This window comes from Centroberyx affinis, unplaced genomic scaffold (genome assembly GCF_046629955.1).
Source record: "Centroberyx affinis isolate AG114_WGS23_722 - 3 ecotype Tasmania unplaced genomic scaffold, CSIRO-AGI_Caff_v1 ptg004976l_1, whole genome shotgun sequence".
In the NCBI taxonomy this organism is placed as follows: domain Eukaryota; kingdom Metazoa; phylum Chordata; class Actinopteri; order Beryciformes; family Berycidae; genus Centroberyx; species Centroberyx affinis.
This window is the reverse complement of record NW_027282447.1, coordinates 62,573-88,662: the sequence shown is the minus strand read 5'-3', so window position 1 is coordinate 88,662 and position 26,090 is coordinate 62,573. Positions and strand designations below refer to the sequence as shown.

The 26,090-nt window shown below is 39.6% G+C and overlaps 1 protein-coding gene across 1 annotated transcript in view; it reads right to left on the bottom strand.

Moving 5' to 3' along the window:
- The window catches only part of LOC139666391 (cytosolic carboxypeptidase 4-like), a gene marked incomplete at its 3' end in the record, with an annotated part of 92,800 nt that overhangs the window by 5,041 nt on the left and 61,669 nt on the right, over nt 1-26,090 (bottom strand). The window contains exons 9-16 of the mRNA XM_071545593.1: nt 24,697-24,770; nt 21,350-21,466; nt 11,564-11,768; nt 9,111-9,201; nt 7,592-7,861; nt 1,993-2,076; nt 1,134-1,223; nt 486-634 (exon numbers count right to left, since the gene is read on the bottom strand). Of these exons, the coding sequence (XP_071401694.1) occupies nt 486-634; nt 1,134-1,223; nt 1,993-2,076; nt 7,592-7,861; nt 9,111-9,201; nt 11,564-11,768; nt 21,350-21,466; nt 24,697-24,770 (1,080 nt within the window). The remainder of the gene's footprint in view (nt 1-485; nt 635-1,133; nt 1,224-1,992; nt 2,077-7,591; nt 7,862-9,110; nt 9,202-11,563; nt 11,769-21,349; nt 21,467-24,696; nt 24,771-26,090) is intronic.

Genomic DNA, 26,090 nt, shown 5'->3' with positions numbered 1-26,090 from the left:
GGGCACTCAGCCCTGACAGTCAGTCAGATTATCCTGTGGTGTGAATGGGTTCAGTACTCCCAACGACTCCAGACCAGTCGGACCCCATCAGGAATAGCGTAAATGCAATGTCTTTTCCACTTTTCTGCTTCATAGGACTTGGATTACGCTGCACAAGCTGTATATGAGTCATTTTATGTTTTTTTTTGGTCTTTTTGGAACTCTAAAGAAGCGGGTGAACTGTTCCTTTAAAATGATTCCACATGCCTCATAATGTAATACGCATGTAATAACATACTTCATGTACTCTAAGTGATGTTATTGCATTATGTAGTCAAGGCAGAATAGCCTCAATAAGTCAGTCCATATGCTAAGATTAACGCAAAACTGTTTCATGTACTCAAGCGCTAACGTTGTGTCCTCCACCAATATCTGAATGAATGATCTCATCCCTCTTTCCACCTCCCTCACTCCCCCCCCCCCTCCCCCCCCCCACCCTTTCTCACCGTAGTTGAACTGACTGTTGGTCTTCTCACAGTTGATGATGTTGAAGCGATAGGGGACGTTGGCCACCATGTTACTGACTTCAAAGTAAAACCACTGGGTGTGCTGGGAGCAGTTCGCATCCGCATTCAGTATGAGGTCATATTCATATCTACAGAGGAGGAGAGGGTCGAGAGAGAGAGAGGAGGAGAGAAGAGGAAAGTAGATGAGAAGAGAGGAGACGAGGGAAGGAAAAAAGGAAAGATGAGAAGAGAAGAAAGCGAGGGAGACAAAAAAAGAGGAGAGAAGGAAAAAAGGAAAGAAGAGAAGAGGAGAAGAGAAGAGAAGCAAGCAAGGGAGATAGAAAAAGAGAGGAGAGGAGAGGAGAGGAGAAAACAGGAAAACGAAAGGAGAGGAGGTGGTAGGTGAAAAGAGGAGGAGAGGAGAACATAGGAAAAGGATATAGGAAAGAGGAGGATAGAGGTAAGTAGAAGAGAGGATGGGAGGATAGAGGAGAAAATGAAACTCATACTCAGTAACATGTTACAGCAATATTATTACTTTCCCCAGAAAGGCATTGAACTATATGATTATCCCAGTTTGTTTGAAATGGTATAGTGTGTGTGTGTGTGTGTGTGTGTGTGTGTGTGTGTGTGTGTGTGTGTCCATACCTGCGGACCTGGATAGCTTTCCTCAGGTTTCCACATTCAAACTTAGAGAAAAACCTCAAGGAGTCCGGCCTATCAGACAAACACTGAGGACTGAGACACACAGAAACAAGACAGCATCCTCAATGTTTCATATTTGTATTCAAAAGACACAGAAATATGAGATAAATTTAACATTGCATGTTTACTACTTACATTTAGAGCCTGAAATGAGATTTTCCCAATTGTACTATGTTGACAAAAATGAACGACAGCAATAGAAATGAACCAACACACAAGTTACACCAGTGTATTTTGTTTTCATGATCATTTCACCTTTTTTATTGTCATCACTCTTTTTCAGGAGAACAGTGTAATATTTCATTTACATTCAACTGTTCAACTACATTCTAAAACAGTGGTTCTCAACGTGGGGTCCGGGGTCCTTGAGGGCATTCCAGGGGGTCCCCAGCAAATTGATGAATTGTTAAACTTCATTATTTTGTCATTTTAGAATGACTGTTTTGATCATATTTTCACTGTTATCTCTCTACCTACAATACAGATAGTCTTGGAATTCTGGACAAAATCATATCTGACAATAAAAATATTCTCAGATTTGGGTCCAAGAGACAAAATCTCATCAAATGGGGGTCCGTGGCTCTAATGTGGACTAGATTTGGGGTCCTTGATATGAAAAACTTTGAGAATCACTGGTCTAAAAGACAGAGATTTAAATTATATTTTCATAATGATACACACATGAAAAAGAATCTCAATTCAACCTCATCTTATAAAATGACGAACACAACTAGACACAATGGCTATTGGTGTGTGTGTGTGTGTGTGTGTGTGTGTGTGTGTGTGTGTGTTGTTTATCTACCTGGTATCTTCCAGGTCGAAGACCACCTGGTTGATGATGTCATCGGGATTCAGGAAGCGCTGGACATCCTCAAACACTTTCTGCCTATTAGAGGCAAACACATACAGAAAAACATTACTGCTACTACTACTACCACTAATACTAGTCCTACTGCTTCTACTACTACTATTGCAACCACTATTATTGCTACTACTGCTGCACCTACTATTACACTAGGAGGCAGGCAGGAAAAGGGAGTGACATGTATATCCTACTAATATCCCATTTTTTCACTAAAACACCTAATAAAAACATCAATATTATACAATCATGAAAATAATAAAAAACCACACAAGTTCAGAAACCAGTCCAAACTTAGAACTGTCCTAGAAAAACTATACTAACTTACTCAGCATTGATTTTTTCAGTTGTTTTTTAAAACTATTCAGAGAATGGGCAGATTTCATTTCGTTTGGGATTTTATTCCACTCCTCCCCCCCCGTGTAGAGAAATGTACTTCTCCCTACTTTGCTTTTTAGATTGGGTTGTTTCAGGTTAGATACACTGGCCCTCGTATTCAGGCCATGAGAGTCCCGAACATACTGAAAATACCCGGTTAAACAATTTGGACATAGAGCTTGTAAGATCTTATAGACCATAATAAGTTCTAACTGTTGAATTCTACCTTCAACAGGGAGCCAGTTCAACTCTTTCAAATGGTTTGGGCGAATGTGCGTTCTTGGACTGAGATGAAGGACGACCCTCATGAGTTTGTTCTGAGCTTTTTGAAGCTTATCTTTTGTTCTTTTAGTTTTACCACTCTACCAGGTTACGCAGGTGTAATCATAGTGGCGTTGAACTAATGATGTAGCTCATGTCCTCATGGTTTCCTTATCGAGGAACTTGGATATTCTTGCCAGATACTTTGTCTTTGAATGGACCTTCCCAATGACAGAGAGGGCCATGGACGAGACTTGTCGGCAAAACAAAATCATTGCTGATTTTGTTATTTTCATAGGATTTGTTGACAGTAAGCAATGTATTAAAAATCACCAGCCTTATCCTTTAGGTCTCTGTGGCACAACTACGACACAGGTATAACTAGTTTCGATGCAATGTTTAGTTTAGACTTTGCTGCTGAAACTCCATGATGAGCAGCCTTTCAGATTTTTAAGCACTTTGGCAAAGTACTTTATAAAAAGTAGTGCCTTCCAATTACAGAGCAGATAGAGGCCGAGTCAACTGGACACGATCATTTGGGTCTGAAAATTAGACAGAGCTTGAAAGGTCCCTCACATTAGGCCTAATCTCATTCTACACCCGGGACAATTTACTCACAAAGAAGCCCTAACAAAATGGCATTAACATTAGTTCTGTTGAGGGACCGTAGACTTAAAAAGATCTTCTCTTTTATAGGAGCGCCGACAGACTGGCAACATAATTAGATAAAGTTCAGAGTGAAATTGCGTCTTTAACATTTTTAAATGTCAGCGTCTGTCGGCCTCTTGAAAGTGCTGAGAAAATGTCTCGGAGGAGAGACATTAAAAAGGTGGCGTACACACACACACACACACACAGATACAAACACGCCTACATTCATCCACAAACACACACACACACATCCACAAATACTCCGACAGATGCTGATTGACAATCATGCACAGTTACACACGTACTGTACGCACTCTCTCACACACACACACATACAAAGACATACACACACCTTAGTTGGATAGAAGCACAAATAAAGGTGAAAATTGGCAGAAATAGACTGAATAAATAAGTAAAGTAAATGTTGGCCAATATTTTGTGCTGATGTTCAAAATGTGTGGAAACTGTTCAAAATGAAGAATGTAGAAGTAAGTAGAATTAATTCAGGTTTAGGGCTTCTCAACCTTTTCCATATCAAGGACCCTTAATTTAGTTTAGAGCCACGGACCCAGGTTTGATGAGATTTTGTCACCCAGACCCAAATCTGAGCATATTTTTATTGCTAGATATGATTTTGTCCAGAATTCCATGACTATCTGCATTGTAGGTAGAGAGATAACAGAGAAACTATGACCAAAACAGTCATTCTTCTACATTCTCTAATTGTGTTAACTTCTTGTAAATGAAATAACGCTGAAGTTTAACGACTCATCAATTTGCTGGGGACCCCCTGGAACCCCCTCAAGGACCCCTGGTGGTCCCCGGACCCCACGTTGAGAACCGCTGTATTAGACACCCAATATAGTATTGATTGATGATTGATTATATGTAATCAATCAAACTACATAATATCCATCATATCAAAAGGTGGACAAAATTGACTATCTAATGTCAGATTTTTAATAAAAGGCTGATAAATGTATACATTGGTCTAACTCTAGTTACTTCTAAATTTAGAGAAAATCCTATAGAGCAGTGGTTCTCAACGTGGGGTCCGGGGACCTCCAGGGGTCCTTGAGTGGGTTCCAGGGGGTCCCTGGCAAACTGATGAATTGTTCAAATTCACCATTATTTCATTTACAAGAAGTTAACACAATTAGAGAATGTAGAAGAATGACTGTTTTGATCAGAGTTTCACTGTTATCTCTCTACCTACAATACAATATACAATACTCAATAGTCATGGAATTATGGACAAAATTGTACCTAAAATAATAAAAATATTCTTGAGAGGCAAAATCTCATCAAATGGGGGGGGGTTGTGGCTCTAATGTGGACTAAATGAAGGTCCTTGATATGAAAAAGGTTGAGAATCACTGCTGTAGAGGTAACCTTGAACAACCTATTCTTGTTTACAAGAATCTGCTGGTACTGAGATGCAGAACTTGAACTTGACTCTGCTGAAAAAAAACAAAAAACAGTGTCACTCGCTGTCAACAGCAATCAGCATAGAAATGAAGAGAGTCGCATTAAAATGCAAGGCACAGTGCAGAGAAGTGGAGTTCAACACATTGGTCTGAACAAACACATGTCTCTCTGCTCGCTGCTCTTTCTGCCCCTCTCTCTCTTTTCCCCTCTGTCCTCATCAAGGCCATTCGTTTTGTGTTGTACACATGTGGATAGGAGGGGTACTTCCAACACGTAAACCACCTTTGGTTCACAAATTGGCCGCTTTGTAAATAGTGATGAAAGGGTGACTTCAATCTGCGGTAACGCTTTATTTCCCGGGGTCCGCAATTTCCTGATCATTTCCTAGAAAGGAATTGTTAATTTCTTAGGAAGTTTCCTGGAAAGAACCATGAAATTACAGTATTTTCTAATTCTAGGGAAAATAAAGAAAGAGTTCAATGGTAGTTGGTAGTTGAAGTTCCTCCAATCTCTTCTGTTTCCAAGTCAGAACCATGAAATTATGTAGTAGTTATATAGAAAATTAGAAATTAACTGGTAACACTTTACAATAAGGGTCACCAAGTTAAGGGTTAATTAATGCTTAATAAGCATTAACTAACCCTTAATTAACAGTTAACTAATGTGTAATTTACTAATGGTGTTCATGTTATACATTATTTAATAGTTTATAAAGATGACTATAAAATAATGTATAAATTAATACCTTAGTTAACATGAACACCATTAGTAAATGATTACCAGACACATTAGTTAACTGTTAATTAAGGGTTAGTTAATGCTTATTAAGCATTAACTAACCCTTAACTTAGTGACCCTTTGTCACCCTTTGTGTTACCAATTAACTACAATTCATTAAGAATTCAACAAATAACTATATTATATAATTATATGAATAATGACTTCTGATAAGTGACCTCTGCCTTATTTTTCCAATAAATAGTTTATGGTTTTGCAGTTCTTTCCAGGAAATTCTTTTAGAAATTGACACTATCTTATCGACTCTGCTGACATTTTCTATATAACTACTACATAATTTGATGGTTCTTTCCAGGAAACTTCCCAAGAAATTAACAGTTCCTTTCCAGGAAATTATTAGGAAATTGTGGACCCGGAAAATAAAGCGCTACTCAATTTGTTAACATCGCTGGCATACTGAAGGTTAATTACAGATCACTTCACCTCCAAAATCTGTTAAATGGACAGATTCTTCCAATCAGTGATTATCATTATATACACAATGTATGATTACTTCAAGTTGTGGATAAGGATATCCAAATTTTCACAACCCAAATCAATATTGGCCTTTAAACATGTTTCAGTGAAATCCAGTGTTTAATCACCTATTTTGTAGGGGTGTAACTATTCACTGATTTGAACCAATGCACCCATCTAAATGTTTAAGATACGGCTACATCAATTCAAATAGCTTGTATCGGTCAAAAGTTGAGAGCAAATTGCGAATCAATACAGCGTTTCTGTATCGGTAAAGCCCTATGTGACGGGTATCTCATAAAATATTATTGCTGTTGTCAATGTTAAACGATGGAGCTCTAAGGCTGTCGGTACCGCCATGTCTGATTAAGAGAGGATAGAAAGTATACTAAAGAAAAAGAGAGAGAGTAAGTAAAGTAAGTAAAGGGGGGAGGAAAAGAGGTGTGAAGGTGAGAAAGGTGAAAAGGTGTGAAGGTGAGAAAGTAATGGAAAATGGTTGGGAAAGATAGAGGCAAGGAAGAAGCAGAGAAGTGGAGCCTGATGCATAGATAGATAGTTTACTACTAGTCTACTGTGATTTTCAGTGGACCTTTGGTTTGGCATTCTAGAATTCGCCAAATAGCATTTTTTTTTAATACTTTATTTTTATTGCTTTTCCATTACAAAAAGAACACATACAAATAAAGGAGAAAAAAAGAAAAGGTCTGGGTTGCACTTTCTCCACAAGGCCTACTTATTCCTGTGACATATTCAGTGGTTCATTCTCTTGTCTTGTTGTTGACATGTAAACATTGTCCATTTCTCCCATTTCTCTTGACATCGTTCCTCTTGAACTCTTATCCTATGAGTTAACTGTTCCATATCATATATTTCATTCACAATTTTCAGCCATCCATCTTGTGTTGGCGGTTCTGCCGTGTACCATCTCTTCGTAATGGCCTTTTTACAAGCTGACAACAAGCCTTTCAGCAACTTTCTTCTCTTAACACAATATCTCCTGTTATATTACCAAAGTACAGTACTATACATGACCTTGGTATATCATAGCCCAGAATGTTGATAATATCCATATGAAGATTTTCCCAAAACTGTACAATTGTAGGACAAAGTCAAAATTCAAAGTCAAATAGCATTTTTATTGATAGAAGACAACATAGAGGAGGGATACCACGTTGAAGAGATAGTTCTTGTTTGGGAGACCGGATCTACTTTTATTACTAATTTTAGTGTAAGACAAGAATAGAGATGCAAAATAAGGATGGACCAGTTACTGCTTTATTGTCTTAAAAGCAGGATCTGTGGTTGAATCTGTTCACAGACGTGTTTTCAGGCTGTTTTCACAGCTTCATTCAAACACTACAAACGCTACAAACTTGTCCATCTGCATCCATCTTGGTGAGTAGATTATATTCTGGTTTTCATGGCGTTCAAATGCCAAATAATCCCCATGTTAAAACTAAGTGGAATATTGCTTTAAAAGCAGATTACTGTAATCCCATTACACGTAATCCATTACTCCCCAAACAGCCTGCAGTAAAAATTAGAGCAACATGATAGCAATCAGTACCTCTGCACTTTAGGTTTGCGTGGTGCCATGGGTTCATGTCCCAGTGGTGGGAGGTGTCCCCAGAAGTCAGGAAAGGCCAGGATGCTGAAGCCCGGAATAGATTTGGTTTGGGCGGCCGCGGCGCGGTACAGTTTGGGTTTGTGGTGGGGGATGCACGCTCCATGTCTCTCCAGTAACCTGTCTACCATGGTGCGATGATGGGCCTCCTCTCCTTCCTCCTCCTCCTCATCGTCCTGCAGTTCCTCTTTCTCACCTGGAGTGGTTTCTCCCCTAGCAGCAGAAACCAAGGAAGGGTCAGACTGCTAGGATCAGAAAACAAGGAGGGGTCAGACTGATGAGAGCTTAGAAAAAAGAGGGGTCACACTCCTAGGTTCAGAAAACAAGGAGGGGTCAGACTCCTAGGTTCAGAAAACAAGGAGGGGTCACACTCCTAGGTTCAGAAAACAAGGAGGGGTCAGACTCCTTAGTTCAGAAAACAAGGAGGGGTCAGACTCCTAATTTCAGAAAACAAGGAGGGGTCAGACTGATGAGAGCTTAGAAAAAAGAGGTGTCAGACTTCTAGTTTCAGAAAACAAGGAGGGGTCAGACTCCTAAGTTCAGAAAACAAGGAGAGGTCAGACTCCTTAGTTCAGAAAACAAGGAGGGGTCAGACTCCTAACTTCAGAAAACAAGGAGAGGTCAGACACCTAAGTTCAGAAAACAAGGAGGGTCAGAATGCTAGGATCAGAAAACAAGGAGGGGTCAAACTCCTAGGTTCAGAAAACAAGGAGAGGTCAAGCATGCACTGTCATACGTCGGTGTTAATTTTGTCGACAAAAATTATGATGAAAGATTTTTGTCCAACACCATATTTGATATTCAAGTGACAATGACGAGGCTTAAATGATTTTCATTTTTTGTAAACAAAGCGACTACAAATGCGAGTGAAATTTATTAGAAGACTAAGGGCCATAAAAAATGAAGTTGTTTTGCAGAAAAATATATATTGTCAAGTTTTGCCTTTGGATAATAAGCAAAACTATAACCATAGAGATATTCTGAAAACTGTTTGAAAACTTTTAGTCTGCCTATTTCAGCCAGTACAGGCATCACAAGACAGAAAGAGCACAAAATTTTTACTGAAATGGATGTGACAAAAGGTGGATTTTGCTGACAAAATAAAATAAAATAAAATAAAAAATGGATTAAATAACACATTTGTCAAAATATTAAGAAAATAAATCTAATATTTCTTCCAATTATGTAGCTTGGCCTCTTTATCTGCAAAATGATATACCGTTTTTGATGCGGATCCAAATTTATAAAGTCAAAATATGAACATGATGATGTGCTACTGATTTGTTTGAAGACAGACATTACTGAGGTCACTGCGATGTAAGTGATCATTTTCTAGCAGGTATTCATTTGCTGTTTTCAGATAACATTTCATTTCATCATTTCACGCCCTGATGAAGGTTTTGCCCCAACATGTAAACGTGAATGAATCATTTTCTACCACCTAGAGAGGATTTCACCTTACCTTGCCTGCCTCCCCTTGGTCCGAACGCTGGGGCTGCTGCTGAGGACGTTGCTATGACTGTGGAAATCGCGGGCTTCCAACTGGCCCGCAGCTGGAGAGGAGAGAGGAGAAAATGCTTATCTCACTTTTTTTTTTGTTTTTTTTTTGTTTAGGTTTTTGATGGGGACATTTCAAATTCTTGCCCGCTTCATTTACTCGATTATTGTCCCCCACCAAAGGGGGGACTGTGGCTCTGTTCGTTCGTTCGTTCGTTAGTTTGTTAGTCACACTGTAATGTTGACTTTGTGCCGCTAGGGGGCGGCATTGACAATGAATGGGGACTCAGTGGTAAAGCAGGTCATACAGTTAGAGTTATCATACAATGTGGGGGACAATCAGTGGGGACTCAGTGGTAAAACAATACAGTTAAAGTTATCATAGGTAACATAATAGTCTACACACGCTACACACTTGGAGACATCAGACTGGGTTGATGTGTTGAAGTGAGACAAGACACTGTAGTTATTGTACAGTTGTTGGACTGTTATTGCACTCATCACTGCGCTACCACTGTGCCGTCAGTGTTGACTACTTATATCATATTACCACTTACCTACTGTGCAATACCATATATCACTTATCATTTAGCATTTATATTATTCATAACACTCACGCTCCTGGTGTTGTATGTTATATTGTATATTGTATTATAAATTGTATTGTAGTGTACATTGTGTAATGTACGGATTGTATTTATTGCGTATTGTAGTTCTTATATTTTGTACTGTATTGAATAAAAACAGGACAATTACAGTTACTACATTTCAAGATATAACTTGTAAGCCTAATTCTGAGGAGAGTAGGCAACAGAAATATATGGTCAATCTGTCCTTTCATTGTCCCATACCAAAATGCTTATACAATTTCACTCATATTTCAAGTACATTCAGCAATCACCGACTGACCCAAGGGTGGAACTACATCACTGGTGGGGGACAACATGTTTACTATTTGCTTGTTTGAGGTGATTTCAATTTCCAGTTTTACAAAATTAGAGAAAAATGGCAATGATTTGTCAAAGTCAAAGTTCATTGATAATTTCTATCAAATGTTATGTCACAAAATTGTTATGATCATGTACACTTTAAGAAGACTGAAATGATTCCTTTTTTGAACTTGACTCATCAGTTATGCATATTACTATGAGTCATATAAACCTGATTTATATGGCACTTTTCAGTAAAGTCATGAATGAAAAACCTGCACTCTATGATTCCGCATATTTGATAGGCTAATAGAACTTGGCTATCATGAGTAGCAGTCTTTATTCATGATTTCATGGTTCGTAGGGAAGAAGCTCTGTTGAAGACAGAAGACAGAAGGTAGCCCATAATTCATTAATAGCAATCTGAATAATCATAAGAGAAGTGCTGTCAATACTGGTTACTGGGCCAGTAACTTAGAAAAACCACTTGACCTTATGCCATCCCCTATGTTCAATATTACTTATAAACATAAAATTGAATCCATAACATATGACTGATTACCTGCTGGAAATCAATTACTTAACAATTACTTTGCCTTCAAAATCATAATAATTTAATCATTTTGACTAGACTCACCATTACCTACAACCAGTGCCAACCGTTATTTCCAGTTGTGTAAAATGTTATTTACCCTTGAAACCCTGTGCTATTTACAGTAACTGTACCAATTTTTGAAATCGGATAATTACAAACAAAAGACAGTGACTATGTTTACATGGACAGCAATAATCCAATATTAACCTGATTAAGACAATAGTCTGAATAAGAAATTGCCATGTAAACAGCATTTTCTGATTACCTTAAAGAGTAACTGAACCCCAAACTCAAATCTGTGATGAAGCCTGACATCTACTGGTGAAAAGTAGGGTACTGAACTGGCAATCTGCTATTGGCTGGTCTTCGGTGCCAGATGATGTCACCTTCGATAGAGTACAACAGGTGGTGACATCACCTGGCACCAAAGACCAGCTAATAGCAGATGGCCAGTTCAGTACCCTACTTTTCACCAGTAGATGTCAGGCTTCATCACAGATTTGGGTTTGGGGTTTAGTTACTCTTTAACCCGAATAAGCTCATAGTCGGAGTAAGCATAATCATTAAAACAGTCGCATTATTGAAGTGCATTTTAGACATGCAAACTCTTTAACTTGAGAACTTGTTTACAGCGGAAAAAGATGACAGACACCAGAAAAAAAGAAGTCCCAACATTTTTGGGGTGAGGCTGAAGCTGTCATCATGCTCAGGATTTTGAGGGAAATGGATTCCATGGTTTCCAATAACGGCTTAAACTGTCCGTGTGCTCCAGTGATTCTCCTTTGTCCTGTTAATCGGACTATGAATATGAATGGAACAGTTCTATGAGCAAATCATGTAAACATCTTAATCAGAATATAGAAGGTAGTGAGGTTATTGCTCCGATTCCCTGACCTTGTGTGCATCCTCCAGTGGAAAACTGTGGTTCTGGAGGAGATCCGGGAGAGGAGGCGGAGGAATCGGTCCTGGAGTTATTCCTCCTTCTGGCTCTCCTGGGCTGGTGAAGAGGAGAGCTGTTGAGGAACAGAGCTTCCTCATCTGACGAAGATGAGGATGACGATGATGAACTCTCCTCTGGCTCGGACCCTGAGCCCAGCTCCTGGGAGACACAGACAGGTTGGTTTGCGGTCATGCTATTTGACTCTACCAGTTTCATACCACACACGTTTCATCATGTCCAAAGAAGCGGCATATTATGTGTAGCATAAAAACTACTCACTGACTTTATAAATCATTGTATAGTGCAGAACAGGCAAATGATATATACGATCTACATTTTTGCAGACATATAACACAACACATAAAAATTGCATTACTATTTTGTTAGATATGGAGAAGTTAGAAAAAAATAATTTAAGCACATTTGAGAAATCCCAAATCTGTTGGGTACATTTAATATTTTTTTTGTCTTTTTTTGTCTTTTGACTGTGTATTTTAACTGAAAAAAACCTATATTCATTTGCAAACACAGAAGAGGTTAAAGTAACCCACTGACAATCCTCATGTAGTGGCTGGTTTACAGTTATGACATGTGTTTGAAGAGTGGGATTGAAGTGTAGGAGTTAATCTGTTGATGGAATAACCACAATAACTGCATTATATCAAGCCTGCTAAAAGGTCACAAAAGCAATTTAAAAGATAAATTCACAACAGCATTTTGGTTTACTTCCCTCGACAAATTGATATATTCAGAATTTTGAAATCAAGGCAAACTGTAGCAGGGTTCAACCAGCAGTCAAAAGGTTGCTGGCTTCTATTCACAGAACTAATTAAAGGGAACCAATGGAAGCACTAGATGTTGGCGAGTGATGGCTAGAGAGCAGGGTTAGACCAATATTGGTCTTTTGTTAAAAATCAGGTCTGGTTAATATAATTTAATATTATTGTTTTCAGATGTCTGATCAGAGAAATCATTCCAGGGTGGTGTGGGAGGATTTTACTCAACAGACTGTAATGCTGGCAATGAAATCTGCCTTGTCCTGTTGCTAACAATTTCATTATTTAGTCTGGCTTTCAATGGAGAGTTTTAGTGTCCCATGATGGTCTAAATGCTGTTTCAAAGGCTTTTCCACCCTGACAAGAATAAAAATATTAATAATTTTTTGATTTTTGTTTTTTTTTGCATGAAAAAGGTCAAATTTGAAGAAAAAATCATACGTTTTGCACTCTATCACAGATTCATTCACCAGTTCATGAAAGCTTTTCCATTTGCTGTTCTAAATGCCCGCCCTTACAAAAAAGTGTGAAAACTAAAAGCACATGTGCTTTCTGGACAAGCTGGTTTTGACATGTGAACAACTTTTCTCACGTTGTAATCTGGCATCACGTTACAGTTTTTACTTCAGATGTAAAAAAAATTCAATGTCTAGGTGAAGTGTTATTTTTGTTCACATGGGAACTTTTTTGACATTTGCACCTGCCATTAGATATGTCAGTATTTGTTTCACATGTGCAAACTTTATTTCACATGCAAAAAAGTTGAAAAGGTGAAAATGTCAATGTGAAAGTGGGAAATTATCATTATCGGTAACACTTTCTATGAAGCCAGTGTCTATAATACATTATAATCATACTTATAACACATTATAATGCCATCATAATGCATTGTAAGTATAGTTATAATCATGCATAGACAGTTATAATGTTTTATAACATTATAAACACATTACTTCAATCTGTTATAAAGCTTTTTCATTACCACTTAAATGAAAAAGCTTTATAACAGATTATGAGTAATGTTATAAAACATTATAATAGTCTATGCATGATTAGAACTATACTTATAATGCATTATGATGGCATTATAATGTGTTATAAGTATGATTATAATGTATTATAGACACTGGTATCATAGAAAGTGTTACCGAAATTTCACATGTTCATGTATGAAAACCAACATGTGTCGAAAAAAGCACATGTGCTTTGAATTCACATGTGGGTTTTCACATGTGGCTTTTTTGTAAGTACTGGTTAGGTGTTTCCTGGGAAAAATCCTCTGGCACACAGGAGGTGATGCGTTCGGGTTTGTCGGGAATAAATAGAACTTCATCACCTCCCACCCTTGAACCCATGTGCCCAGGTCTTGGCATGCTGAGCTGCACTTTACCCAGCTCACAAACCATCCATGGAAATGCATTGTCAAGTGCAGTGTCAAGATAAATTCCTCCTGCTCTATAAAGTACCAAGAAAATGAATGAAGAAAGCAAAACTCGCGTGATAATAAAACATATTTGTGTCATCTTTATGTACAGTGCCTGACTGAACACACTCTTAGCAATGTATCATTTCAAAACTTGCTTCTCCTAATGCCTCGTTGATTTAGGACCATGTCCATTAGAATAAATACAGTGTCATGTTCTTAGCATTTTAACAGATTCTTTACTGAAATAGAGACCATTTAATCAAACATGACTTAATAGGTCTGGTCAATGTAATATCATATTCATTGTGGTAAACATTATTCATTGCTATGGAGAAAGCGCGAGAGGGGAGAAAATGTTTAATTCTACCATCTCCTATCGCAGTGGTTCTCAACGTGGGGTCCGGGGACCCCCGGGGGTCCTTGAGGGGGTTCCAGGGGGTCCCCAGCTTCACCATTACTTCATTTACAAGAAGTTAATACACTTATTGAATATAGAAGAATGGCTATTTTGATCCTAGTTTACCTTTTATCTCTCTACCTACAATACAGATAGTCATGGAATTCTGGACAAAATCATATCTAACAGTACAAATATTCTCAGATTTGGGTCCGAGAGACGAAATCTCATCAAACGGGGGTCCGTGGCCCTAATGTGGACTAAATTTGGGGTCCTTGATATGAAAAAGTTTGAGAATCGCTAACGTTTTGTCAGCGTCAGAAAATATATATTGCCATAAAGTTAACTTTTAAAGAACTGATATGTCCCAGGGCCACAACATGTTTTGCACATGAAGGAGAAATTGGCAAATTGGTGATGCGAGGATTCTGCAGGACGTGTCGCGTTTACACAATCGTCACGGTTACTCGAGCGTGACGCCGTACAGTTTGTAATTCCGGATATCAGCGAGCATCTCAAGTCAGATTTAATACGGGGGTTTTATCCCGGCTGCTTTGGCAACATGTCCCTATAATATATTATAACATATTAGGTTGAATATGCTACCTATTAGTCAGATATTATCGCATTTATCAAGCGTCAAGTCAAATGGTATCCTGTGTTTTATGACATGAAACATTATCACGGACCGAGGCGCTCGTTCATTACCTCCCATCCGTCACTGTCGAGTCTATTTCTGTCTTTGTCTCTCTCGCTCTACACACACACACACATACACCCTCTCTCTCTCTCTCTCTCTCTCTCTCTCTCTCTCTCTCTCTCACTCTCTCTCTCGCACACTTGCTTCTTTGTCTTCTTTTACTCTCATACGCACAGTGGTCACGTTCACATGCGCACAAAAAAATTCAGTTGTAATGCGAACGAGACGCATGTAAGCAGGGCCGGCTCTAAACTGCTGGAGGCCCCGGGCAAAATTTTCTGTGGAGGCCCCCTTTTTAAGACAAATCCTACCCACCGTCAACCATGATGATAGAGCAAGATACAGCGCATGAACATCAAAAAAAAAAGAAAAAAAGTAACAAGTACAAAGGTGAATGTTGTGTTGGACCTGAGCTTAAAATGAAGACTGTCAGGGTGCCTCAGCCAATAAGCGCCATCTCTTGCTGGGGGCGGGCCTTCCTCAAATCAGTGCTTTTGATTGGTTTGAACGATCGCTGGCACGTAATGTATCCAATAAGAACGGTAAGATATATACAGTATATTTTTCAAAAGTAGAAAAAATACATTAAATTGGCTGATTTGCCTATTCAGCCTATAGGGAGAACCGGCTATGAGCGGTTTATTCAACCTCCTTGTCAGTCATGTGACTTTTGTTTCCAAGCCTTGGTTCACTTGTGATTTGGGCACCGAACGAACCAAATACAAAAATGCAGCAAAGGCAACTTTTCCACCATGGTTCATATCAAAGAAAACAAAGGTGTAAGTGTCTCTCTCTCTCTCTCTGTCTCAATTTCAATTTTCAATTTCAACTTGCTTTATTGGCATGACATGTAAATATATTTGTCTTGCCAAAGCATATAGAGGGGAAAATAATAGATACAGAGAGAGAATGGTAATAACAATAAAACCTGGTACTGACAATAAAAGTCAAGATAAACAAGCACAGATCCTGTACAGACATGTGTTCAATTCAATTCAATTCAACTTGACACCAGTAACACCAGTAACCAGAGGCGTCAATGTATCCATAAGATCTTAATAAACTGCCACTGACAGCGGCGTCATGTTCTCTTTTTCTGTTGCATGGACTTGATACTTTTAACCGCAACACTTGGGCCAGGCCGAGACCGCAGAACTGGTAGGAACAAGTGCAATGTTGAGGAAACAGGCTGGATAGAAAATTTGAGAATTTCTCATAACACACTGTTGCGCCTTACGTCACTTAACAACCAGTTGTCCGGTCCGGTTCTGGTACACACTACTCGGACTAACCGAATCCGCTCTCAAATTCAGTAGTAAACTGAATTTTCAGGTAGTGAGTTCGGTTGTAGATTGCGGTTCTCTCCTTAATAACCAAACTATTACCCCTTTTCCACCAACATGGAACAGGTTCCGGTCCGGTTCGCGCAGCTAATTTTGAACCGTTCGGAGCATTTCGACCAAAAATAAATTGGTTCAGAACCCGAAAAGTTGGTTCCCAGCTGGAACCAAAAAATAGCAGGTTTTCAAGTGCGAACCGTGACGACATCAGTGGGCATGTCATATTCTACAGGTATAATAACAAAACAAAAGCTTGCAGGTAATCAATGCGATCCGCCATCTTGCTGCTACTACTGTTTACTTCCGGTGTGCATTGTGCAACGCCCTCCATTGATGACGCATCCTTGATTACAATGGTTCCGCTCAAAACCGGTGGAAATGCGGGCTGGTTCGCTAGATAGCACCAGGGTTCCAAGAATCCTGAACGGAACCGGTTCAAGAACCAGAGCTAATTCGGTGAAAAAGGGGTGCGTGTGAATTTAACAGGGTTAAGCTCCATGAGGAATGACAACCGTATTTAGTTGCAGTGTAGTGGCATTTAGCCCATAGGCGAGAGGCCATCTCTTAGTCAAAGACACCCTCTAGAGGTCAATCTCACTAAGCATTACCTGACTGACTGACCTGAATTTGGCTCGTGATGCCCTTGGCTCTCTCTCTCTCTCTCTCTCTCTCTCTCTCTCTCTCTCTCTCAGCCTCTCTCTCTCTCTCTCTCTCTCTCCCCCCCTCTCTCTCTCTCATCAGTCATGTCTACCTCTGGTAATAGCCGTGTAAGTCATGATGATGATGACCATGTTTGAAATTAGCACACACGTTCTCTGTTGGTCTCTCTCCCTCTTTCTCTCTCCCCCCATCATTTCCTGTCTCTCTGTCTCTAATCAGTCATGTCTACCTGTAGTAACAGCCATGTAAGTCATGATAATAATGACCATAATTGATATTAGAGCACCCTCTCTCTCTCTCTCTCTCTCTCTCTCTTTCTCTCTCTCTCTCTCTCTCTCATTTTATTTTTTTATCACAAAAAAGAAAAGGTCCCAACCAAAAAAATGAACCAACACAATTTCACCACCCGTTTTAATTTCTTAGCTGCCAAAGTATTTTTTCTAATAATCATAATCACAAACATGATTTCATTTGTAAAACACATTTCCAAACAAAGCTACAAAGTGCTATAGAAGAAAAAGAAAAAGAGAACAAATGGAATACCACTCAAGACAGTTGATGTATTTCGAATAGTGATAGTGACACATTAGAATTACCACCATTGGTATTTGGTGGTATTTGGTTGGTGGTAAACTACTAGTCTTTGGTTGGTGGCAAACTACTAGTCTTTGGTTGGTGGCAAACTACCAGTATTTGGTTGGTGGTAAACTACTAGTCTTTGGTTGGTGGTAAAACTACTAGTCTTTGGTTGGTGGTAAACTACCAGCACTTGGTTGGTGGTATATGGTTGGTGGTAAACTACTAGTCTTTGGTTGGTGGCAAACTACCAGTATTTGGTTGGTGGTCTTTGGTTGGTGGTAAACTACCAGCATTTGGTTGGTGGTACACTACCAGCATTTGGTTGGTGGTATTTGGTTGGTGGTAAACTACTAGTCTTTGGTTGTTGGCAAACTACCAGTATTTGGTTGGTGGTAAACTAGTCTTTGGTTGGTGGTAAACTAGTCTTTGGTTGGTGGTAAACTACCAGTATTTGGTTGGTGGTAAACTAGTCTTTGGTTGGTGGTAAACTACTAGTCTTTGGTTGGTGGTAAACTACCAGCATTTGGTTGGTGGTAAACTACTAGTCTTTGGTTGGTGGCAAACTACCAGTATTTGGCTGGTGGTAAACTACCAGTTGTGGTGGGTTTTGTTAATTTCAGCGTGCTTTTTTCCTTTTTACTTCTGTCACATTCAGTCTATCAGAGGAATGCAATTAGTTTTCTCTCTTTCCAGTAAGCCAGTAATCCGTTCTCCAGAGCCATGAGTGAACTTCTGGCTGTGTGAGCTCACTGTCAACATTTACAAACAAGATTAAAACAGGAAAAACTTCATCAGGCGCTGAGCCCTCTCTGTCTGTCCGTCTGTCCGTCTGTCTGTCTGTCTGTCCACCTGTCTGTCCACCTGTCTCTCTCTCTCTCACTCTGCCCGACTCTAAGGTAATCTCTCTCTGTCCATCTTTAAAACCCCCTCAAGGACCCCTGGAGGTCCTTGAGGGGGTTCCAGGGGGTCAAGCAAATTGATGAATTGTTAAACTACACCACTATTTCACACTATTTTACAAGAAGTTGACACAATTAGATAATGTAGTAGAATGACTATTTTGATCATAGTTTCACTGTTACCTCTCTACCTACAATACAGATAGTCATGGAATTCAAAAACAGACAAAATATTCTCAGATTTGGGAAATCTCATCAAATGGGGGTCTGTGGCCCTAATGTATACTAAATTAGGGGTCTTTGATATGAAAAAGGTTGAGAATCACTGCTCTATAGCATCAACCTGAAGGCACAAACTGAGAAATATTGGATGGAGAAGCTTGTGGGGATTTGAACGTTCCCTGCTCTGCCTGAGGAGTTACCGCTCAAACATGGACTGACGAGAAGGCTGCTGCCTCAAACCGATGACCTTCACGGCTGTCTGAAACAGACGGGCGATCGTACATTTTAGTTTGACCATCATGTTGCCAAACTGACATGCTAGCTGCCCAATATAGTGGAATGACCTTCCCACTTACCTCACATTTGATTGCTCTAAAAGAAAAAAATCTTAAGTTTGCTCTTACATGATTCTATGGTCACAGGAATATAGCAAGTGCACTAAAGCTCTGACCAGGCCCGGATCCACGAGGGTCCATTAGGGTGCATTGCATTCCAAGTTGTTTGATTTCAGTTCATTTGACTCATTTCACAGTGGCTGGATTAGTGTTTAACACTAAAGCCAGTCTGTCATATCATAGACTAATCTGCTTCAGTGACCAAGTCAGCTTGAATGACGTCACCCGAATCAGCCTGGAACTTGCGTATGCAGTGGGTTTTTTTTGTTTTTGTTTTTTTTTTACTATTATTTAACACCCCCCCCAAGATCATTTTGACATGATCTATAAATACACACATACATCTGCACATGCACAATCACACATAATCCCATATACGTATACATATACATACACATATTGCATGGCAATGCAAAAAATACATCACCATTCACACATATCCAACTATCTACATACATACATAGCATAATGGTCCTCTTAGTCACCAGCCCAACTCCCAGTCAAATGTAGTTAGGAACATAGCTCATATCCATCCTTCCCCAATTCTCAAACTATCCCACCTTTCATGAATAATTAATCGTTCTAGGCTTACTTGCGTATGCAGTGTTGCATGGTTGAGCTAAATAGTTCAATAGTCAGTGATTTTACTCATGTATGCGTTATGGCATTGCAGCTGTTTTACCAAACCAACTGCAACTAACTGCAAACAAAAGTGACTCTATGAGATAAGTGACTACACCTTATCAAATACCTGTTGTTATTTCTGGACTTATCCAAATATGCATTTATTATTTGCATTTATTTGCACTGTCTCTGTAGTTTTATATTATGTACATTACCTTTATTTTATTTTATTACCTCTTTTATTACCTTCCTGTACTTGAATTCTTTGGCATTGTTCCGCCACTTGCTGCTGTGGCACTTGAATTTCCCCGAGGGGATCAAAAAAGTGCTATCTTATCTCATCTTATTGTAAGAAATAAAATGAAAATGAATACTGTGTCTTTTTTAATGAATAACATACTCTGACCTTTGTTTCCTTTGTCCTGCAGAGTAGAGTGGGTTTTTTTCCCTACATATCATAATGATGTAATCAGTGCATGTACGTGTGCATGTCCACTATATATGGTTATGCGTGGTTTTGAGTGTTCTTATAGGTGGACAATAGTTTATGCTATCCATACGTGTTTCCATATTAGGTTAAGTTGGTTGGCTTTGTCTCAAGAAATCTGAACCTGTGGGTTTGGCTCTGTGTCCAGATTTATGTTGTTGTTTACTCAGGTCTATATAAGTGAATCCTCTCCACTCCTTTCTTTGTCACTTCTTTGTTATAGGCTTATCTGGAACACTGAACTGAACCATGCATGTCTGAATAAAGAATCCACGGAAGACTCTTGAACCTTTGCTCATTCATTTTGACCCACAAGGGTGAGACTCATTTTTCCCCTACATTATCTTATCTTATCTTATCTTATCTCATCTCATCTTATCTTATCTTATCTTATCTCATCTTATATTATCTTACCTTATCTGATCTTATCTTATCTTATCTTATCTTATCTTATTCTAAGCAAAAATTCTTGCTGTGACATGAAATCTATTCACAAACGTGTTAAATGTCAGTTTTCAGTCTATTTTCGTGGCTTCATTCAGATGAATGAGAAGTAAAAATCTGAACACTACAAACTCGTCCAGCTGCATCCGATCTTGGTGAATAGTTTATATTCTGGTTTTCATGGCGGTCAAGTGCCAAATAACCCCCATGTTAAAACTAAGTGCAATATTGCTTTAAGGACACAGGTGGCAGTATTGTGCCAGTAGTTTTAAAGGAATAGTTCACCCAAAAATGAACATTCTGTCATCATCTCCTCCCCCTCATGCCAGTTGAAACACAGGTGAAGTTTGTCCATATAACACACAGGGAAGTTGCCAGCACAACTCCATAGCAGCCTTCTCCAAAACAACTGAAGTCAGTGGGGACCAGTTCTTCAGAGTTCCAAAAAGACCTACAGTATATTTACACCATCATTTAGTGCAAATCTTAACTACAGCTGATTGATTTGCAACAAATAATGGTGTATAGGTCTTTCTATTCACAGTGTGATTGTCTGTTTTTGTTTTGGAACTCTAAAGAACAGGTCCCCATTGACTTCAGTTGTTTTAGAGAAGGCTGCTACCAAGTTGTGCTGGCAACCTCCCTGTGTGTTATATGGACTAACAAATTTCACCTAGTGTTTCATTTGGCATGAGGGTGAGTAGATGATGACAGAATTTTCATTTTTGGGTGAACTATTCCTTTAACCTTCATCCAGTCCTGTTGACACACTCACACTCGCACACAAATACCTGGAAGTCGTGTGTGAGTTCAGGACAGAATCGGCTGTACTGGGCCAGCAGCTCTTTAGGTCTGTCCGGGTCCGGACGACGGCGAAGCTTGTTCAGGTCTGTCTCCAAGTCGTCATCCTGGAGAGAGAAACACACACAGAACGCTGTTGCATGTCCAGGAGAGGTCATAGATTACGTAATGCCCCTTTAAACTGTCCAGAAGGGATCAATGAAGTTGCATTCTGTCATTCTGTCCTCTCTCTCTCTCTCCATCTCATTCAGCTCTCCTCCTCTCTCCTCCCACCCATCGTTCTCCTTTCCCCCGCTCCTAATCACCTCATTACTTACACCTCGCTGCAAATAATAACAAGCTTAGCGAGGGAGTTTATCTTGTTTTCAGACTTGATCAAGCTTATTTCAAGTTATTTAACTCAAATTATGGTACCGCCCTGGCAGATAATTGTGCCGGTTTTTGAGTTTTCACTCCTCTCATGGTAATGAAGGAATTGGAATGACTCTCTCAGCCACAGGCCTAAAAAAAAGTTCCAGTACTTTCCCCAAATAAACCATACATTCAACATTATGCTCTTATTTTGCTGATTTATTCCATGTTCACATAAAAAAAAAGTCATACCAGTCAGCATTTTGGGATCAACCACAACATTATTTATAATTTTTTTTAATTGTATAATTGGTAACACTTTACAATAGGGGTACATTAATTAATAAGCATTAACTAACCCTTAATTAACAGTTAACTAATGTGTCTGGTAATCATTTACTAATGGTGTTCATGTTAACTAAGGTATTAATTTATACATTTAATGGTCATCTTTATAAACTATTAAATAATGTATAAATTAATACCTTAGTTAACATGAACACCATTAGTAAATTAGACATTAGTTAACTGTTAATTAAGGGTTAGTTAATGCTTATTAAGCATTAACTAACCCTTAACTTAGTGTACCCTTATTGTAAAGTGTTACCATTGATCTGTTTAGTCATATTGTATTATTATTGGATCATTTTCAAAACGTCTAACAGATTATGTTTTTGCAGAAGTTATTAATATGATTCCCATTACAAAGGCATAGGACGCCAAAGCAGGTAACTGGAATAGCCAAGCCAAAATCTTAGAAACTGTATTCTCCATAAAAGAGATGAAGTCAGCTGATCACACTGAAATAAATTGATCATTAATTTAAAAATATAAAGTACACAATCTGTACTTGTCCTGATTTTCCCTTCTCTTTATCATCTCTACTTGCTTCTACCTCTCTTCCAATCCTCTTTTCTCACTGCTTCTCTCCATCCCCCCCTCCCTCCATCCCTTCCTCACAGCCATTTCTCCCCTCGCTCGCTCTCTCACCCTTCCTTGTCACTTCCATTTGTCCCCCCCCTCTCTCTCTCCCATCCTCAACTCTGTCTCCCTGTCTTCTCTATCGCTCCCTACTTCGCTTTCTCCGATTCTCTACTATTCTCACTTTTTACAATCCTCTTTTCTTTTTCATCTCTACGTTTCACCCACTCCTCTCCTTCCCGGTCTCCCGAGACAATTTCAGCCATACTGGGACCACCTACTCTCCATTTTCCCTTTCATTATCCTCCTCGATCCCCTCTCGTTTTTCATGTCTCTGTGCCTCCTCTCTCTCTCTCTGCCCTCCCTCCAGCGCTCCTTCTGAGATATTATTTGTCTCCATTCGTCTCCTCTCTGGTACGCCCCCATCCTCTCCTCCTTAACTCCTTTTCTCTGTTTGTTTTCTCTCATCATCATCCTGTCCAACTTTCTTTTTCCTTTGTTCTCTCCCTTGCTTTTGCCCTCGTTTCAGCACACACAGACACATACACACACAGTCTGTATTACTATACTTGTATAACCCTAACCTTCCATTGACAACCTTGATTGTCTAAGGCCCTAACCCTAACGTTAAGGCCTGGTACAAACCCAAATCTGTGGTGAAGCCTGACATCTAATGGTGAAAAGTAGGGTACTGAACTGGCCATCTGCTATTGGCTGATCTGTGGCGCCAGGTGATGTCACCTTCTATAGAGTGCAACAGGTGGTGACATCACCTGGCACCAAAGATCAGCCAATAGCAGATGACCAGTTCAGTAACATGCTTTTTACCATTAGAAGTCAGGCTTCACCATAAATACGGATTTGTGGGTGTGCTGCCATCTAATGGTTAAAGCGTGCTATTGCAATTGCCACCTGCTATTGGCTGATCTTTGGTGCCAGGTGATGTCACCACCCGTTGTACTCTACAACAGCAAATGGCAGAGACCAGATGGCAACTGCAATAGTACGCTTTTAACCATTGGCTTGCAGCAAAACCACAAATGTTTTCTAGGGTTTAGCCACTCTGTACCGTTTCTGTTTTTTTTTGTTCCAAAACACAGTACAGGCTTGCCTGGGTCCAGACCTTTGAATCCGCCCACTCCACCAGTTGACTGATTCTGGTCTGGCATCTTGACATGAAACAGCGGTTTCTCGGTTGAAAAATGATCGGGGGACTAACGATTAGCCAATCAGAGCCACGGGCGGGACTAACGCCGTCGTCAAGCTGTTGTCAAGCTGTGCGCCGGAACCAAGGAGGAGTAATAACAACAATGGAGACGCTATAGACAAGATAGACGCTGCTATCGAGGCTGTTCTAAATTGATTAAAAGTCTTTGTACTTTGTTTTTACCTCGCTCCGTGTCGTCAAAGATGCTCTATACTTTCTGAACCATCTCTGGTGTTGTCATGGCTACGCATCAGTGTCGACTTAAAATGACGTTAGATTCAGGCGGATACGTTGGTCTCTAGTGATTGGTTAAGGAAAATCGAATCCCCCTCCCCCACGGAAATCAGTTAGAGTGGAGGCAATGTCACACTGAAGATGGAAATGGAGTGTAACGAGTTGACAATTCTGTCTGATATCAGGCAAAGTACAGGCTGGAAAGCCTGAAATCTCAGCAGCTAGACAAGTGATCGTTGAGTCATTCAACATTAATAGTATTCAACAACCCTATCAACCCCTGCACATATATTATGGTCATTTTTTACTATGGTGGTGATATTTCCAATATTTTCAGATGTCAGAATCAACATTTGACAACCTCCTTCATCGTATCGCCTTTGATTAGCCATGACAAGAACCAGTTGGCCACTATGACAGTTGTTGGGATGTTTTTACACCGGGAACGACTACCTCTTTTTTGGAGTTATTCATTTAGCAGTATTTTTTGCACTTAGTGCCTCTACCTGCAACGCATGACATTGCAACAACACGTTACAAAATTTGGACAAGACATTTAGCTACGGAAGAAGGCAAAATATGCCCCATCGCACACATCACACACACACACACACACACACTCACATAGTCTTTGTCCTTGCTATCTGCCTCTTGGTTCTCTTCATCCTCTTCATCATCACTCTCCTCACAGCTCTCATCTAGATAGGAGAGAGAAAATGTAATGCAAATGTTAGTGTGTGTGTGTGTGTGTGTCTGTTGTTGATGCCTAAAAAGCAATGTCCACTCTTGACACTATGGGACTGCAGACATGCTGTTTGCGTTACCATTCATCAATGTGAAACTAACTTGAAAAAAAAACGCATCAGGCACTTCCAGGTTCTTTTTGACCACCAACTTGAAACCGGTATAAGTCAATGCTGCATTTAAGGCCACATGAATGTTTTAATCCTGTCATAAAATCCTAAGACACTTGCCTCCTTTTATCCAATCTGTGCAGAAACACCTCCAAATGACAAAATAGGAAAAAACTGTGAGAGATGCCAAACTGCACTGAGAAGCAACTACTGTATTTCCTCTAATAATTAAAAGCCGGGTCTCCGATAATGGTCGACACGAACAAATAAAGGCCGGCCCCAAATACAGGCCGGGGAAAAAAACAAAGCAAAAAACAACGGTGGATACCGGTAAACTCCTGGTGCCTGTTATATAATGTAACTGTAGTTTGTAGTAACGTACAAGTGCCACAAGATGGCAGTATACCAAAAGAGGGCTCAGCTGGCGGAAGTCTCTGGAGCGTGCCGTTGTTGATTACTGTAATTATCGGTAATGCATTGCAGTAACAAAAAAACGGCTACCTAACGAACCCCAACAGAATCAGATCAGAAAACAAGGAGGCTTCGTACTAAAATATGAGCAAATATACTTATAAAACAGAGGGAATTAGAAATAAAGGCCTGTCTCTAATATAAGCCTGCTTCCAATAAAGGCCTGGTACCCTCTGCAGTTGATGTAAATAAAGGCCCGGGCCAATATTAGGGGAAATATGGTATTACTGTACACATGCATTTGAATTTTCACACTGTACAGTATGATCACTTTTGAGCCGAGACCCCAGGGTTCCTGGTCTCCAAACACAGGCGTAGGTTCACTTCTAACAAGAGGCTTTGATACTCATTATACTGGCAGGTTTCCTATGATACCAGACTTCACAGACACCCTGTAGATAACGGGCAGCGATTTCCTCTGTGTCTGGCTCTGGCTGATGTCACCCTGGAAGACGCTAAAAGAGGCTGATTAGCATGTTCATTCCAATTCAGCAGGCTGGATAATGCAGCATTGATCAGAGATTGTTATGAACACATTGATTTCCGTAGACTGGAAATTGTTGCACTGTTAACACATTCTCTGTGGAAAAATGTCTCAAGATGTTGATATCATCCTAGAAAACTGATACTGATAAGAGTAACAAATTACATTTAACTGCTCTCTTGCTGGATTATTTGAGTAGTGAGATTGAA